General features: G+C 43.0%; 1 protein-coding gene across 1 annotated transcript; it reads right to left on the bottom strand.

Annotated features, from left to right (window-relative positions):
* Nucleotides 1-11,376: 11,376 nt before the first annotated feature.
* abcb3 (ATP-binding cassette, sub-family B (MDR/TAP), member 3) lies at nt 11,377-17,622 on the bottom strand. Its single transcript, NM_001140074.1, is given in 11 exon segments — nt 11,377-11,948; nt 12,121-12,257; nt 13,940-14,099; nt 14,328-14,501; nt 14,630-14,818; nt 15,105-15,233; nt 15,374-15,571; nt 15,988-16,193; nt 16,428-16,558; nt 16,739-16,853; nt 16,980-17,622. Coding segments are annotated over 11 exon segments (2,175 nt in total). The 5' UTR covers nt 17,509-17,622; the 3' UTR covers nt 11,377-11,741.
* Nucleotides 17,623-18,344: the final 722 nt, after the last annotated feature.

Raw genomic sequence — 18,344 nt, 5'->3', positions numbered from 1 at the left:
TCCGGATGCTACACTACAGGACTGTTTTGCTAGCACAGACTGGAATATGTTCCGGGATTCATCCAATGACATTGAGGAATACACCACCTCAGTCATCGGCTTCATCAATAAGTGCATCGATGACGTCATCCCCACAGTGACTGTACGTACATATCCCAACCAGAAGCCATGGATTACAGGCAACATCCGCATCAAGCTAAAGGGCTAGAGCTGCCGCTTTCAAGGAGCGGGAGACTGATCCGGACGCTTATAAGAAATCCCGCTATGCCCTCAGACGAACCACCAAACAAGCAAAGCATCAATACAGGATTAAGATTGAATCCTACTACACCGGCTCTGACGCTCGTTGGATGTGACAGGGCTTGAAAACTATTACAGACTACAAAGGGAAACCCAGACGCGAGGTGCCCAGTCACGCGAGCCTACCAGATGAGCTAAATTCCTTTTATGCTCGCTTCGATGCAAGCAAAATGCATCAGAGCATCAGCTGTTCTGGATGACTGTGTGATAACGCTGTTTCAAGCAGACCACCATAGTCCCTGTGCCCAAGGAAGCGGAGGTAACCTGCCTAAATGTGGCAATCACGTCGGTAGCCATGAAGTGCTTTGAAAGGCTGGTCATGGCTCACAACCGCATCCTCCCGGACACTCTAGACCCACTCCAATTCGTATACCGCCCCAAAAGATCCACAGATGACGCAATCTCAATTGCACTCCACACTGCCCTTTCTCACCTGGACAAAATGAACACCTATGTGAGAATACTGTTCATTGACTACAGCTCAGTGTTCAACACCATAGTGCCCACAAAGCTCATCACTAAGCTTAGGACTCTGGGACTAAACACCTCCCTTTTCAACTGGATCCTGGACTTCCTGACGGGCCACCCCCATGTGGTAAGAGTAGGCAACAACACGTCTGCCTCGCTGTTCCTTAACACTGCGGCCACTCAGGGGTATGTACTTAGTCCCCTCCTGTATTCCCTGTTCGCCCTCGACTGCGTGGCCAAACACGACTCCAACGCCATCATTAAGTTTGCTGACAACACAACAGTGGTAGGCCTGATCACCGACAACGATGAGACGGCTTATAGGGAGGAGGTCAGAGAACTGGCAGTGTAGTGCCAGGACAACATCCTCCCCCGCAATGTGAGCAAGACAAAGGAGCTGATCGTGGACTACAGGAAAAGGCAGGCCGAACAGGCCCCCATTAACATCGACGGGGCTGTAGTGGAGCGGGTCGAGAGTTTCAAGTTCCATGGTGTCCACATCACCAACGAACTATCATGGTCCAAACATACCAAGACAGTTGTGAAGAGGGCACGACAAAACCTTTCCCCCTCAGGAGACTGAAAAGATTGGCATGGGTCCCCAGATCCTCAAAAGGTTCTACAGCTGCACTATCGAGAGCATCCTGACTGGTTGCATCACCGCCTGGTATGGCAACTGCTCGGCATCTGACCGTAAGGTGCTACAGAGGGTAGTGCGAATGGCCCAGTACATTATTGGGGCCAAGCTTTCTGCCATCCAGGACCTATATAATAGGCGGTGTCAGAGGAAAGCCCATAAAATTGTCAGACTCCAGTCACCCAAGTTATAGACTGTTTTCTCTGCTACCACACGGCAAGCGGTACCGGAGCGCCAAGTCTAGAGCCAACAGGCTCCTCAACAGCTTCTACCCCCCAAGCCATTAGACTGCTGAACAATTCATAAAAATCGCCGCCGGACAATATACATTGACCCCCCCTCCCTTTTGTACACTGCTGCTACTCGCTGTTTGTTTGTTACCTCACTTCGCCCCCACCTACATGTACAGATTACCTCAACTAGCCTGTACCCCTGCACACTGACTCGGTACTGGTGCCCCCTATATATAGCAATGGCATAGCCATGGGTAGGCCTGGTTTTATCTCAGGCCTATACCCCCAAACAATTATTATTATTATTCAATATACATTTTTATTTGTATTTATTTTATTCGAATTTTAAAAGAAATGCATGTGAGATTTATTTTCTATGGGTAATTTTAATATAATGTAACAAAGAAGCAACTTGATTGTCCGCGACAATCAAGTTGGCTTCCGACTATTGGTTACATCTTTTTTTAAATTCTACGGTGATTTACCTGAACAACCTGGCAACTCACGTGGATAAACTTTGTAGTGCATAAGCTAGCAAGCTCTACCACGCTAGCTTACTCGAATTGACTCACCAGCTAAGGTAATTTAGTAGTTCTAGCAATGGCAAACCAAATGTCGATCGCTAGGTTTTTCAAAAAAAGACATCTGGAGGAAAAATAAAATAATTTGGATCAATCTACCGATAGCTTCCAGAATGAGACATTAACAGGTGGCGCCAGGATAGAAACAACCGCAGTCGCCATCACAACCGCCAATGCCACGTTGAGCCAGGCATGCTTGCCTACCCTACCGCCTCCTCTCGTTATTGATGCTGCAGGCGAGGGTGAACCTGCAGTAGGTCCACCGACAGATTTGTCTGCCGTTGATGAACCAGCCTGTCAAACAAAGCTAGCAAAGTTCCCTTCAAGTATGATAAATGGCAAATCACGCTGGTTCTCTTCAAGGTGGTATGACCAGTTCGTGTGGATTGAGTATAGTAAAGCAAAAGATGCAATTTATTGTAAGTTTTGTATGCACTTTCCTGGGGCAAATGTCGAATTCAGATTTGTACGAGATGGATTTAAAAACTGGAAACTCACAAGAAATATTTGCTGCAAACACAAGAATAGCAAATTATATGCTAGTGCTCTTGCAAAATTTGAATCCTACAAGGCAACCCATGGGCCTAGAAGTCGTGGGACTGTGTTGAACCAAATACATGGTGATGCAGACATAGATATTGTTCTAATGTGTGAAAAGCAGTATATTCCACTCAGAGGGCATATAGAAACCGAAGAGGCAATCAACAAAGGTAACTTTTTAGAAATCTTCAATTTCATCTGAAAGTATGACTCAGAAATACAAAACAAGCTTAATGAGCCACCTCACAATGCCATGCTTATGAGCCCCAAAATTCAGAACGAGTTACTGGAGTGTGCAGCATCAGTGTTACTGTGCAGGATAAAAGATAAAGTTCATTCTGCACCTTCCACGTATTTTGCCATACTAGCAGATGAATATAAAGATCAATCTAAACAAGAACTTATTGCTGTGTGCATCCGATACAGTCATGCTGGAATGATTAAAGAAAGAGCTGTTGGGTTTATGGAAACCGCTGATTTGTCTGCACAAGGAATTTCTCGGAAAATACTTGAAGTGTTGCAACCCCTGGAGTTGGATCCCACTCTGTGCGTGGGTTTTTGTTTCGATGGCGCTTCAGTCATGTCAGGGAACAGAGGCATACATGTCCTACTAAAGCAAACATTTAAGCAAGCGGTGTATGTGCATTGCAACTCCCACTGTTTGAATTTGGTTCTGTGCACCGCGGCAAAAGTGTCGGGGACATGTGAGTACTTTTTTTGACACAGCTACACACATTTATGAGTGGATCCCACAGACATGCTCGATTCATAGAAGTATAGAAAAAGTGGCATCCGGATATACCATGTATCGAGCTAGAAAGATCCACGGATGTACATTGGAGTTCAAAATCTGGGTCTGTGAGTAAAGTGCTATTACTGCTAAATGTCATTTTAGAGGTTCTTGCTGATTTTTCAGAGGCTTGTGGACAAACCAAATTAGAAGCCAATGCCCTCTTAAAACAAATCTCTTACAACAAGTCCAGAACAATACGTTTTTATTCCTGTTAGTCACGTTTAGTAAATTGTTTGACACTAGTGATTTTGCTACAAAGGGATTACAAAGCTCTACATTATCTCTGACGGACTGTATTGGTGTAATTGAAATCCTCAAAAGCAGCTTTTCTACATTCAGAGATAACTCAGGGGGAGACTTTGATAAAGTTCTCAAGCTAACTGAAGAGATGATGATTAAGCATGATATTAGTAATTGGGATGTGAGCGCATCACGGCAGCGAAAACTGCCTGTAAAATTGGCAGATACGTAATTATTTGTATATGTAACGAGGTTGCTCCAAGTACTATGCACTAGTATAAAACGATTGTATTACCAAATAATATACGGTGCACATCGCAAAATAAATGTAATAAACAAGTAGAAAAAATGCCTATCCAAATTTTTCTAGGCCTATCCCCCCCAAAATTCTGGCTATACCCCAGGTATATAGCCTCGTTATTGTTATTCTTATTGTGTTACTTTTTATTATTACTTTTTATTTTAGCCTACTTGGTTATTCTTTTCTTCTTCTTGAACTGCACTGGAGGCTTGTAAGTAAGCATTTCACGGTAAAGTCTACACTTGTTGTATTCGGCGCATGTGGCAAACAAAGTTTGATTTGATAGTCATTTAGTTCAGTTACCTTTGCTTTCTTGGGCACAGGAACAATGGTGGACATCTTGAAGCATGTGGGGACAACAGACTGGGATAGGGAGAGATTGAATATGTCTGTAAACACTACAGCCAGCTGGTCTGCACATGCTCTGAGGACACGGCTAGGGATGTTGTTTGAGCCGGCAGCCTTGCGAGGGTTAACACGCTTAAATGTCTTACTCACGTCGGCCATGGAGAAGGAGAGCCCACAGTCCTTTGTAGCGGGCCACGTTGGTGGCACTGTGTTATCCTCAAAGTAGGCGAAGAAGGTGTTTAGCTTGTCCGGTAGGAAGACGTCGGTGTCCGCGACGGGGTTGGTATTCCCGTTGTAGTTCGTGATTGTCTGTAAACCCTGCCACATGGGTCTCGTGTCTGAGCCGTTGAATTGCGATTCCACTTTGTCTCTATACTGACGTTTTTCCTGTTTGATTGCCTTACAGAGGGAATAAGTACACTGTTTGTATTCGGCCATATTCCCAGTCACCTTGCCATGGTTAAATGCGATGGTTCGTGCTTTCAGTTTTGCGCGAACGCTGCCATCTATCCATGATTTCTGGTTAGGGTAGGTTTTAAATCGACACAGTGGGTACAACATCTCCTACAACACTTCCTGATAAACTCAGTCACCGTATCAGTATATTCGTCTATGTTGTTATCTGAGGCTACCCGGAACATATCTCAGTCCGTGTGATCAAAACAATCTTGAAGCGTGTATTCCGATTGGTCAGACCAGCATTGATTTGTCCTTAGCACGGGTACTTCCTGTTTGAGTTTCTGCTTGAAGGAAGGGAGGAGCAAAATCGAGTCGTGATCAGATTTGCAGAAGGGAGGGGGAGGGCCTTGTAGGTATCACAGAAGTTGGAGTAGCAGTGGTCGAGTGTTTGAGCAGCGCGAGTACTATAGTCAATGTGTTGATAAAAATTCAGTAACGTTTTCCTCAAATTTGCTTTGTTAAAATCACCAGCTAAAATACATTCTGCCTCAGCATATGTGGTTTCCAGTTTGCATAAAATCCAGTGAAATTCTTTGAGTGCCGTCGTGGTATCGGCTTGAGAGGGTATACAGTATACACGGCTGTGACTATAACCGAAGAGAATTCTCTTGGGAGGTAATTCGGTCGGCATTTGATTGTGACGTATTCTAGGTCGGGTGAACAAAAGGACTTGAGTTCCTGTATGTTATCACAATCACACCATGAGTAGTTAATCATGAAACACACCCCTGCCCTTCTTCCCAGAGAGAAAATGAACTGAAAACCCAACTGGCTGAACGGACTCAGACAGTATATCCGAGTAACAAACATTTCTGGGATCTTTTATTTCAGCTCATGAAACACTTTACATGCCAAATTTATATTTTTCTTCAGTGTATAATGACCATTTGCAGTGCTTGAATTTTTTTCTTCTTCACATTACAGGCAACCATGATAATTGTCATATGGGGTTTCTTTATGATGTTATATACTGGAGGTTGAAACTAAATAAATTACAGCAACTGGTAACCAGTTATGGATGTTTTATCTAAATAGTGAGAAAAGAGTGTAGTAGTAGTCGGGGCCACCTCTGGCTTCTGGAGGTCTCAAAAAGTTCAGATGTACTCTATTCCATCATGTTTGATGACACACAGGTCCACGTTACTTCCAGAGCCCAGGTCGTTCATGATGCCAGCTGGTTCATGATGCCAGATGTTATGGCGTCCCGCACAAACTGCTTGGCCTCCTCCTCCTAACAAAATAACCTGTTAGGGCTAGGGGGCAGTATTTACACGGCCGGATAAAAAACGTACCCGATTTAATCTGGTTATTACTACTGCCCAGAAACTAGAATATGCATATAATTATTGGCTTTGGATAGAAAACACCCTAAAGTTTCTAAAACTGTTTGAATGGTGTCTGTGAGTATAACAGAACTCATATGGCAGGCAAAAACCTGAGAAGATTCTGTACAGGAAGTGCCCTCTCTGACCATTCCTTGGGCTTCTTGGCTCTGTTTATTGAAAACTTAGGATCTTTGCTGTAACGTGACACTTCCTACGGCTCCCATAGGCTCTCAGAACCCGGGAAAAAGCTGAATGATGTAATTCCAGCCCCTGGCTGAAAAACATTAGCGCCTTTGGTAGGTGGTCTATCAGAGGACCATCAGACTGAGGCGCGTGCACGGGGCGACACCATGTTTTTATTTTCTCTCTCTTTGTACTAAAACACGATTTCCCGGTCGGAATATTATCGCTTTTTTACAAGAAAAATGGCATAAAAATTGATTTTAAACAGCGGTTGACATGCTTCGAAGTACGGTAATGGAATATTTAGAATTTTTTTGTCACGAAACGCGTCGGGCGCGTCACCCTTTTTTACCCTTTCGGATAGTGTCTTGAACGCACGAACAAAACGCCGCTATTTGGATATAACTATGGATTATTTTGAACCAAACCAACATTTGTTATTGAAGTAGAAGTCCTGGGAGTGCATTCTGACGAAGAACAGCAAAGGTAATAACATTTTTCTTATAGTAAATCTGACTTTGGTGAGGGCTAAACTTGCTGGGTGTCTAAATAGCTAGCCCTGTGATGCCGGGCTATCTACTTAGAATATTGCAAAATGTGCTTTCACCGAAAAGCTATTTTAAAATCGGACATAGCGAGTGCATAGAGGAGTTCTGTATCTATAATTCTTAAAATAATTGTTATGTTTTTTGTGAACGTTTATCGTGAGTAATTTAGTAAATTCACCGGAAGTTTGCAGGGGGTATGCTAGTTCTGAACGTCACATGCTAATGTAAAAAGCTGGTTTTTGATATAAATATGAACTTGATTGAACAAAACATGCATGTATTGTATAACATAATGTCCTAAGATTGTCATCTGATGAAGATCATCAAAGGTTAGTGCTGCATTTAGCTGTGATTTGGGTTTATGTGACATTCTATGCTAGCTTGAAAAATGGGTGTCTGATTATTTCTGGCTGGGTACTCTGCTGACATAATCTAATGTTTTGCTTTCGTTGTAAAGCCTTTTTGAAATCGGACAGTGTGGTTAGATTAACGAGAGTCTTGTCTTTAAAATGGTGTAAAATAGTCATATGTTTGAGAAATTGAAGTAATAGCATTTCTAAGGTATTTGAATAACGCGCCACGGGATTCCACTGGCTGTTACGTAGGTGGGACGAAATCGTCCCACTGGCCCTAGAGAAGATAAACACAGGCACAAAGGGAGTTAGTTGGCCTACATTTGCACTATTAATGTTATTCTCCCGTGAATAGATATAGGTAAAGTTACATTCATATTAGGTGTATAACGATCTTCGAAAACAGCCAATGCTGCAAGGTCATCAGATCTCAAACTGAACAAAATCATGCTAACCATACGAATATATCCAGACATGTTATTTTATCTTTCATCTACCAAGATGTCCTCACTCTTTCCTCTACAATTGTCTTCATTCAAACTCAGGAGGGATGTCACAGGCGTCGATGAAAGGTGACCAAAACGCAGCAGGTATAGTGCTCATCTTCGTAATTTATTAGAGTGAACACTTAAACGAAAACAACAAACCGACAATCAACAGTTCTGCAAGGTACACAGACTATACAGAAAGCAACCACCCACAAAAACACAGGAAAAACAGGCTGCCTAAGTATGGCTTCCAATAGAAAAAGAAAACTAGAACATATCCCCTGGAAACAAACAAACCCCAAAACACACAGAAACAACACCCCCTGCCACGCCCTGACCATACTACCATGACAAATGACCCTTTTACTGGTCAGGACGTGACAAGGGAATAATGTTTACATACTACATTATGTAAAACACAATACCATCTTCGTGTATCTAACAACTCTTCAATGTCACAGGGAAAGCATTCAAATTGATAAGAATAATAGTGAAGATTAATACAAACCCATGGTGGTGAATGGGGCCTTGTTGACTGAGCCAAAGGGGCCCACTGTGAAGATATGTGGGCTTGTGCAGTCTACTCCACCAAAAGCAGCATGGCACTGTTCTGACCGCTGTGCCTGCACTCCAAAATAGACTGACATGGTTAAGAAGCCTAATAGATAAATTGTTTTCACTGTCCTGTTCTTTTAGTGAAAAGTAGACAAGGAACAGTTTATCACAGTATCTTTTGAACCCAAATACAACATTTTCAACAGCAGCCAGAGGCGTACACTTCTGTAAATGGAAGCTGACTCAAATCAATTAGAATGAAACACCGCATAAGAATAACACCCACTAGTGCGTTCAGAGGTCCATTGTATCCCTTCGTTAATAAGATCAACCTCTGTCAGACAAAACATTATGATGTAGACTAGAAGGTCACCTGAAAGTAAAGTCCCGTAACATGCAGCATCCATTGATCAACCAGGGATTGCAGGGCCGGATTTGAGCGCAGCATACTGTATCAATGGTCTTCTCTGTATCAGCTGCAGTGCCAGTTTCACAGGTCAGTGTGCTGCTAATGGTTACCCTCCCTGCTGTCTAACTGCTGGCTTGAACCAAGGATGTTCTGCGTCGCAACACACGTGACCACCCTGCTTGACAACATTACCAACTGCTTGAGCCACTTAAGGTGTCCTGCTTGAGTGGCCCCAGCCGAGACATTTCAAGCTTGCTGTAGTGTGAGCTTTTTTCCCTCTGTTACACTAGCTCCACAGCATCTGTGGGAGAGGGAACCTCTCTCTAGGTTTCAGGGACACCAACGGTCACAAACCAACACAACAGAGCAAGACAGGTTCTAAACTTGCCTTAATTAGGTTCAATCATATATACTGCTGATTTGAAGGTAGGACAGTGATGTATTTCAGTGTGGACTGATGGTAGTCGCAGTCTTCAGCCTCTACTTTTGTCAACTGAATTGTCTTGAAACTTTTGTGCAAGGGGACTTATGCATGTTGTATGTGTATGCATGGCATGCACTCTATCCCTGCTCCCTCCCTCATTGTTGGTACCCATATAGTCAGTTGGTATGTGGATTGTTGATAAGTCACCAAAATTATGGGACAGGAGAGGGGACAACACTGTATGTCTAACTGACAATGCAAACTTGAGAAAATATATTTTTAAGATATATATTACATAAAAAATATACTGAAAAAAAATATAAACGCAACATGTAAAGTGTTGGTCCCATGTTTCATGAGCTGAAATAAAAGATCCCAGAAGTGTTCCATATGCACAAAAAGCTTATTTCTCTCAAGTTTTGTACACAAATTTGTTTACATCCCTGTTAGTGAGCATTTCTTCTTTGCTAAGGTAATCCATCCACCTGACAGGTGTGGCATATCAAGAAGCTGATTAAACAGCATGATCATTACACAGGTGCACCTTGTGCTGGGGACAATAAAAGGCCACTCAAAAAATGTGCAGTTTTGTCACACAACACAATGCCACAGATGTCTCAAGTTGAGGGAGCATGCAAAACTGAGTAGTATTTCTGTCTGTAATAAAGCCTTTCTGATTGGCTGGACCTGGCTCCCAAGTGGGTGGGCATGGCTGCGCCTCTGCTCAGTCATGTGAAATCCATAGTTTAGGGCCTAATTTATTTATTTCAATTGACTGATTTCCTTATAAGAACTGTAACTCAGTAAAATCGTTGAAATTGATGAATATGGCTACATCACAGTTATCTCACGAATGTCATGTATCTCATGATTGTTACACTTCCAATATCAATATACTGTATCAGTATTCTTGGGTATTGAAATGGACTTTGGCTGCTGCATGTACAACAAATTCAGTAAATGGTACAGCCTAGTCTAAGAGATCTTAGATCATCTGCCTAGTTTGGTTTGGTGTGTGCCACCTCTGTGTCTGCAAACTGGTTACTCTAGTTTCACCTTTCAAAACAGTTTACCTCTGCTATTCGTTTACCACCAGTATGTTTGATATCCTCTTCTCTGTCAGGTCAACATGGTGACTCACCATCAACATGTGTTTCCTAAGGGGATGCTGGCGATGAGGCTAGGAAGTTGTGCTTCATTTGCTAAGACTATTCTCAAATAACTACACCAGAGCAAGTCGGTGTACAACCAGATAAGGTGTCCTTGGTACAACCAGATAAGCAATCACAAGACCCGGGGCTTGGCTTGGTTTTTCTTGGTGATGTGTACTAATGTGAAAGCGAAAGCAAAGGCAGAAGGGACTTACCAACGTGGTGTGATTGCAAGCCAACTGATTTGGCATGGAGTGGTTACACAATTGCCACTTCACCCATGTCAGATATAGATCAAGATGTCGGCCATTTTGGGATGCCAGGAGGTCTTGAGATGAAATGGCTGCTGGTATTTCCCCATTTGTGCTCTCCCTCCCTCCCTCCTTGGCAGTGGGTAGGTGGATTGTTGTTAATAAGTCACCAACCTAAAGGGACAGGAGAGGAGACAATACTGTATGTCTAATTGACAATGCAAAGACACTGACTAAGTGAATACATGAAAACACCTGCAAGGGTTTTCCAGATTAGTGTTAAGGATTCTCAAAAGGAAATGCTCAATATTGGTATGAGACTCGACTGCCGCCATTTCATGGTGATGTGTACTATGTGTTATTAGCCTCTGGTAGTGGGAGGTGGAGTACTGACATCTTGTTGTGGCTTTAGCCATGGTGCAGCCAGGCAGACTGCCAAAAACATCTGAAAAAATAAAAAGGGACGGGCCTCTAGGGACTTTCCAAGACTTTGTGCTCTGTGTGGTAAAATAACAAATATTCATCCCATACCACAATAAAATGTGCTCATATACACACTCATGTGGATCAGACAACCCACAAAAAGAAGACAAAAGCTCATGCACAATAAAAATACCAGCAAACATTTTATCTCTAAACCAATGCTTAGGTTACACTTCGCCACAAAATGGCTGCCGGCAAGTCTGTCACACTGATACTACACTTAGACAAAAGCATTCACAACAATGGATATGGACGTGTTCAGGAAATGTAAAACGAGTGTCAAATTAAATTAGAGGTGGTTTAGCGAGAGGTTAAAATGTTTAATAGATGATTTCTTCTCTTCGATAGGCAATATAATAGACCTTTGCTCCAGAACATCATGTTTTTATAACGAGGGTCACACACTGCCCCTCTATTTATTAATCAAACATTTCCTTTTGTTTTTTTTACAAAATCAAATAAAGTGAAGGGAAGAACGAGACAATAAAATGAAATCAAAACAACTCAAAATATCACCAACAGAAGTGCCCATCTTTTATGAAAAAGACAATCTATAACAATATCCAATATTTACATCAAATTGCAATTTACAGTATATTAGGAGGTTGTGAGTATTGGAGAGTGAGAAAATGACATCACTATTTACAGTTCAAACAGTAGCATTGTTTTGGTCAATGTGACGTGTCGTCTTCCGTGAACAGTCTCTCTCTTAGTTTGTAGTAGCTCCCCTTCCTGTCCATCAACTCCTGGTGAGTGCCCTGCTCCTGGACGGTCCCCTGGTCAATCAGAATGATCTGATCCGCCCTCTCAATGGTCTTCAGCCTGTGAGCGATCACCAGCAGGGTCTGAGAGGGGCAGCTAGCCAGGGCCTCCTGGACCTGAGATAGAGGGAACTGAGTGAAACTGCTAGCTAGCGCTAACCCTATTGAGAATGTAAAGGCTAGCTATATCTACGTAGTTTCTACGTGAAACCAATAGCACTAACCATATTGAGAGTATGAACGATGGAAGGCTAAAGCTATATGGTTAATGTGAGGAGGGATGCCGTACCATGTGTTCGCTCTCCGTGTCCAGTGCGCTGGTGACCTCGTCCAGGATGAGGACCTGTGGCTCTCTGATCAGAGCTCTGGCGATGGCGATACGCTGCTTCTCACCGCCGGACAGCTGACCTCCCCGCTCTCCTACATCTAGTAGATGGACAGACAGACAGTAAATGTATCAAGTCTCTCCTTGTGGTCATCCAGCAGTGATATACAGTACCAGTCAAAAGTTTGGACACACCTACTCATTTCAGGGTTTTTCTTTATTTTTACTATTTTCTACATTGTAGAATAATAGTGAAGACATCAAAACTATGAAATAACACATATGGAGTCATGTAGTAACCAAAAATGTGTTAATCAAATCTAAATATATTTTATATATGAGATTCTTCAAAGTAGTCACCCTTTGCCTTGATGACAGCTTTGCACTCTTGGCATTCTCTCAACCAGCTTCATGAGGTAGTCATCTGGAATGCATTTCAATTCACAGGTGTACCTTGTTAAAAGTTAATTTGTGGAATTTCTTTCCTTCTTAAGCGTTTGAGCCAATCAGTTGTGTTGTGACAAGGTAGGGGTGGTATACGGAAGATAGCCCTATTTGGTAAAGACCCAGTACATATAATGGCAAGAACAGTTCAAATAAGCTAAGTGAAACGACTGTCCGTCATTACTTTAAGACATGAAGGTCAGTCAATCCGGAAAAAGTCAAGAACTTTGAAAGTTTCTTCAAGTGCTGTCGCAAAGACCATCAAGCGCTATGATGAACCTGGCTCTTATGACTGGCTCGCCACAGGAAAGGAAGACCCAGAGTTACCTCTGCTGCAGAGGATAAGTTCATTAGTTGCACCTCAGATTGCAGCCCAAATAAATGCTTCACAGAGTTCAAGTAACAAACACATCTCAACATCAACTGTTCAGAGGAGACTGCGTGAATCAGGTCTTCATGGTCGAATTGCTGCAAAGAAACCACTACTAAAGGACACCAATAAGAAAAAGACACTTGCTTGGGACAAGAAACACGAGCAATGGACATTAGACCGGTGGAAATCTGTCCTTTGGTCTGATGAGTTCAAATTTGAGATTTTTGGTTCCAACCGCCGTGTCTTTGTGAGACGCAGAGTAGGTGAACGGATGATCTCCGCATGTGTGGTTACAACTGTGAAGCATGGAAGAGGAGGTGTGATGGTGTGGGGGTGCATTTCTGGTCACACTATCAGTGATTTATTTAGAATTCAAGGCATATAACCAACATGGCTACCACAGCATTCTGCGCCGATCCCATCTGGTTTGCGCTTAGTGGGACTATCATTTGTTTTTCAACAGGACAATTACCCAACACACCTCCTGGCTGTGTAAGGTCTATTTGACCAAGAAGGAGAGTGATGGAGTGCTGCATCAGATGACCTGGCCGCCACAATCACCCGACCTCAACCCAATTGAGATGGTTTGGGATGAGTCGGACCGCAGAGTGAAGGAAAAGCAGCCAACAACTACTCAGAATATGTAGGAACTCCATTAAGACTGCTGGAAAAGTATCCAGGTGAAGCTGGTTGAGGGAATGCCAAGAGTGTGCAAAGCTGTCATCAAGACAAAGGGTGGCTACTTTGAAGAATCTAAAATCTGAAATATATTTTGATTTGTTTAACACTTTTTTGGTTACTACATGATTCCATATGTGTTATTTCATAGTTTTGATGTCTTCACTATTATTCTACAATGTACAAAATAGTAAAATAAAGAAAAACCCCTTGAATGAGTAGGTGTGTCCCAACTTTTGACTGGTACTGTATATAATATTCCTATTTGTCATAGGTGGGCCAGTGTACCTGTGTCGTAACCCTTCTCCAGTTGGCTGATGAAGCTGTGGGCATTGGCTCTGCGAGCAGCTTCCTGTACCCTCTCCAGAGAGCAGTCTGCCAGACCGTAGGCAATGTTGTCCTTGACGGACCCAGAGAACAGAACAGGTTCCTGGCCCACTAGGGCCACCTGGTAGGGCAAAACCAATCACCAATCAGCCAATCAAAACAAATGCAGTGTTTCATCTCCTGCGAAGATTCTTGTAAAGTTGGTAGCCATAAAGGCACTGTAAAGTAAGTTATGTTGACTGCTATGCTTTCTCTAGAGATGTAAAAGTGGCTATATCTGTGTAGGTATAGTCTTATGACTTTGCTGTTCAGGCGTGTTGCTAGTGGTGCTGGTTGCTGTCTATATTACCTTCCTGTGTAGGTAGTGGTGCTGGTAACTCTGCAGTGGCAGTCCATCCAATAGGATCTCTCCCTGCTGAGGCTGGTAGAACCTCTCCAGCAGACTGACACAGGTGCTCTTCCCCCCCCCTGATGGCCCCACCAGAGCAGTCAGCTGACCCGGCCTCAGCTCCAGAGAAAAGCCCTAACACAAGCAGAGAGCCAATGACACACTACCTCAGCAATGGCACAAGGAAAGGCAAAAATGTGGTGATGATGAAACTGCCCGGTAGGGTTGCCTTGTGTTTTACCCTCCTCCCAGGTGAGCTTTACCTGCAGTACTTTGCGTTCCTGGCGGGTAGGGTAGGAGAAGGAGAGGTTGTTGAAGTGGACATGTCCAGTCAAGGTCTCTGGTTGGAGGGTCCCCTTGGTGCTGACCTGGGGCTCTCTGTCCAGGTACTCAAACACCTTACCAGCTGCCCCCACTGAATTCAGCATGTCGCCAAAAATGTAAATCAAAGTCTGAGAGGGCAGAGGGCAGTTTTATTGTACATAATTGTGTCAATACATGTTGGTCTTTAGACTAACAGTTTTTACACTATTAAAAATATGTATTTTGTATTCCCTAACATTGATATTTCTCATCTCTTTAGCAACTTTTACATGATGTACTAAATGCATTGCCATTAAACTTGTAATATTTATTCACCTCTTAATGGTCGATGGAACATTAACGGTTGTTGATAAGACATTAGTCTCACTGTGATGGATGGGGCTGAGACACAAAGATAAAGTAGCATTAGCGTACCCTGATATTGTCTGCCAGGTCAGACTGGTAGAGGATGAAAGAGACCAGGTTCCCAGTGCTCATCTGACCTCGCTGGATAAACAGTCTACCATAGTACAGCATGGCCACCTGCATTATCAGCGCTGTTAGCTGTAACACACAAATACACAGTACGTGCACTGAAGATCACAAGAACTGTTGACCGGCAGTTTGCCTTATTCTTGATCAAATAAGAAGCATTTAAGTATTCTGAGTATAAGGGGGACAGGGAGTGATCCCTGCATACTCACTCTTCTCAGGAGCAGGTAGACTGCCCTGACGGTGTCCCGCCTGGTCTTGAGATTGTGGGTGTCCATCAACCTGTCGTTATAACGACCAGCCTCACGTCGCTCAGTTTTGAAGCTTCGTACAGTCCGGATTCCCGCAACTGTTTCCCCTGCTGCCTCGTTCGCCCTGGCCATAGAGTCCTGAACCTCCTTAGAGAGCCTCTGAGGAACAATCAATCCTCAATAACATTTACTGGACTCTATTTTATACGGTTACCCAGTACATTTAGCAGTCACCTTCTCATGTACTGTATATTCACACCAAAAATGTCAGGGCCTTCTGCATTAGATAATTTCAGTGAATCATTGCAGGGACCAATATATCATTTCAGGACCTTCTGATCTGGATACAAACAACTCTTAGAAAAAAGGATTCCTAAAGGGTTCTTCTGCTGTCCCCATAGAATAACCCCTTTGGTTCCAGGTAGAATCCTTTTGGGTTCCAGGTAGAACCTAGTTGAAAAGGTTCTACCTGGAACCAAAGGGGTTCAAAAAGGAACTAAAAAGTGTTCTTCAAATGGTTCTCCTATGGCGACAGCCGAATAACCCTTTTAGGTTCTAGATACAGTGTACCATACCAGGTAATAGTTGTCATGGACACTTTGCAGCAGGCCGGTGATGGGCGTCTCCATTATCATGAGCAGAGTGAGCTTCCAGGACAGGCTCATCATGAGCGACAGCATACCCACGGTCTTAATGAGGGTCCTCAGTAGGACGTTGACATTTAGGGCCACCGCCCGGGCCATCAGAGTTGTGTCTGTGGACAGCCTGGACGTGATGTCACCTACGAGAGTTGAGGTGAAAGGATGAACAACCAAGGCACATATGAGAACAAACAAGTGGGGTCTTCAAGACACATTCAGCCACATCCATTGGACGACAAAAGAAGTTAAGTAGAAAGTGCATTTAAATTACAGTAATTTCATGAACAAACAAGGGTGCCACACATTCAAGCAAGACAACAGATTGCATACTGATCATTAGTTACTGTTTGGGATAATCATACACGTGTCTCTACCTGTCTTGATGGTCTCAAAGAAGCCAATGTCCTGCTTCACCAGGGCCCCAAACAGTTCTACTTTCATTCGAGAGGTGAAGCTGTTGATGGCACACATGAAGAGGCCTCCTCGACAGCCTGCACTGAAAGAGCTGAAACAAACATACACCATAAGCTACAGCAGTGTTTAAATAATGTTCACTTGCAGCAGCGAAATCAGTGTATTCAATAACCTTTACATACATACATTATACACACTACAATATGCAATGTGCGAAATTGATAAAGACTGTAGTGGTGAAAAACAGAAGCTCTCTGTTGTATCAACTTACCTTCCCAAAGAGTAAAGACCCATGAGGATGATTGCTGTGAGAAAGTTATTCCACTTGTACTGGGTACCCAAGATGTCAATCACCTTTCCAGTGTAGAATGGGATGAACATCTCACCTGAAAACACACACCACCATCATTATCATTGTAATCTTCATAATCACCATCATCATCTTCATCATACTCACCATCATCATCATATAATACTCAGTAATTTTGTCAAAACAACAATGAAATACTTACAGAGGACAGCCAGTGACAGGAATATAAATGCCCCAACCAAAAGGAGGGTGTCAGGTCTGTAGAAGATGAGGACTCTCATGAACAACACTCGTGCATTCTGCGTCTTCTGTTTCTCGTTACTTTCTCCATTGCTGTCAGGGAAGGTTGTCTCCCAAAATAAGGCTGCTGCAGCTGCTGCCGCGGTACACAACAGCCACAAACTTGGACCCCCCAACGATCCATACGCGCTCTCCGGTGAACCTCCATACAGCATCAGTCGCCCAGTCTCATAGACCGGGGCAAGGAAACAGTGCACCGCTAACCAGCGCTTGAATACGGGTTTTATCGATCCTAGTGTGAGTAGTGATAAACCGAGTAGTAGAACTAATCGAATCCCCGCTACAACCCATAGACGCACCGCATTTCCGAAAGTACCAAATGTTATTGGTCCAGTTTCAGAAATAGATTCGCCAAAACACGGTGCGCAAAATGTGGTTATGTCAATGCATAGACCTACAGCCATAGCGAACGCGCACATTCTAAGCATCATTTTTATAGTCTAAAATTTGTTTTAATCTATAATCTATGAATTTAAAGGTGAGAGATGGCAAGTCCCCGAATTCGTGAAGAACCTTTCCACTGAAATAAATTTCTCAGTTGTTTTCAGAGGCTACGTTTTAGTTTCAGTTTCAATTTCCGATATGCCCTAACCAGAGGGGGAATTCTAGTCCACAATATTATGCACTTTTCCATTTAGCTTGTATTCTGTGCCATAATAAATGCTAGACAATAATGCTCGCACACTTAGCTTTATCCTACACTCTTTAAAAAAAGTGTGATCTAGAATCTAAAAGGGCTCTCCCCATAGGAGAACCCTTCTAAGAACCTTTTTTGGTTCCAGGTAAAACCATTTTGGGTTCCATGTAGATTTCTTTCCAGAGGGTTCTACATGGAACCCAAGAGAGTTCTTCCTGGAACTAAAAAAGGTTATAACTGGAACCAAAAAGCACAGGAAAAACAGGAAGAAAAAAAAATGTATGAAATGAAATGTATGCATTCACTACTGTAGGTCGCTCTGGATAAGAGCGTCTGCTAAATGACTAAAATGTAAATGTAAATGGAACAACCGAAGAACCCATTTGGAAGCCTTTTTTTCTAAGAGTGTATACATGTGGGCTCTTGAGCGTGCCCCACTTTGGCACAATTTGGAGTTCATGTGAGGTAACAGTTCCCACAGTTTACAGATATACTTGGCCATGTCTGTGACCTCATTAAAACCATAGATATGGTTGATATATTGTCTATTATTTGATCTTGACCACTAACTAGGAGAACCTAAGTAGGCTAATGTAGGTCTGTCATAGGCTAGCCTATAAATGTCCAATT

This window comes from Salmo salar, chromosome ssa27 (genome assembly GCF_905237065.1).
Source record: "Salmo salar chromosome ssa27, Ssal_v3.1, whole genome shotgun sequence".
Lineage (NCBI taxonomy): Eukaryota > Metazoa > Chordata > Actinopteri > Salmoniformes > Salmonidae > Salmo > Salmo salar.
This window is presented reverse-complemented; position numbering and strand designations above follow the sequence as displayed.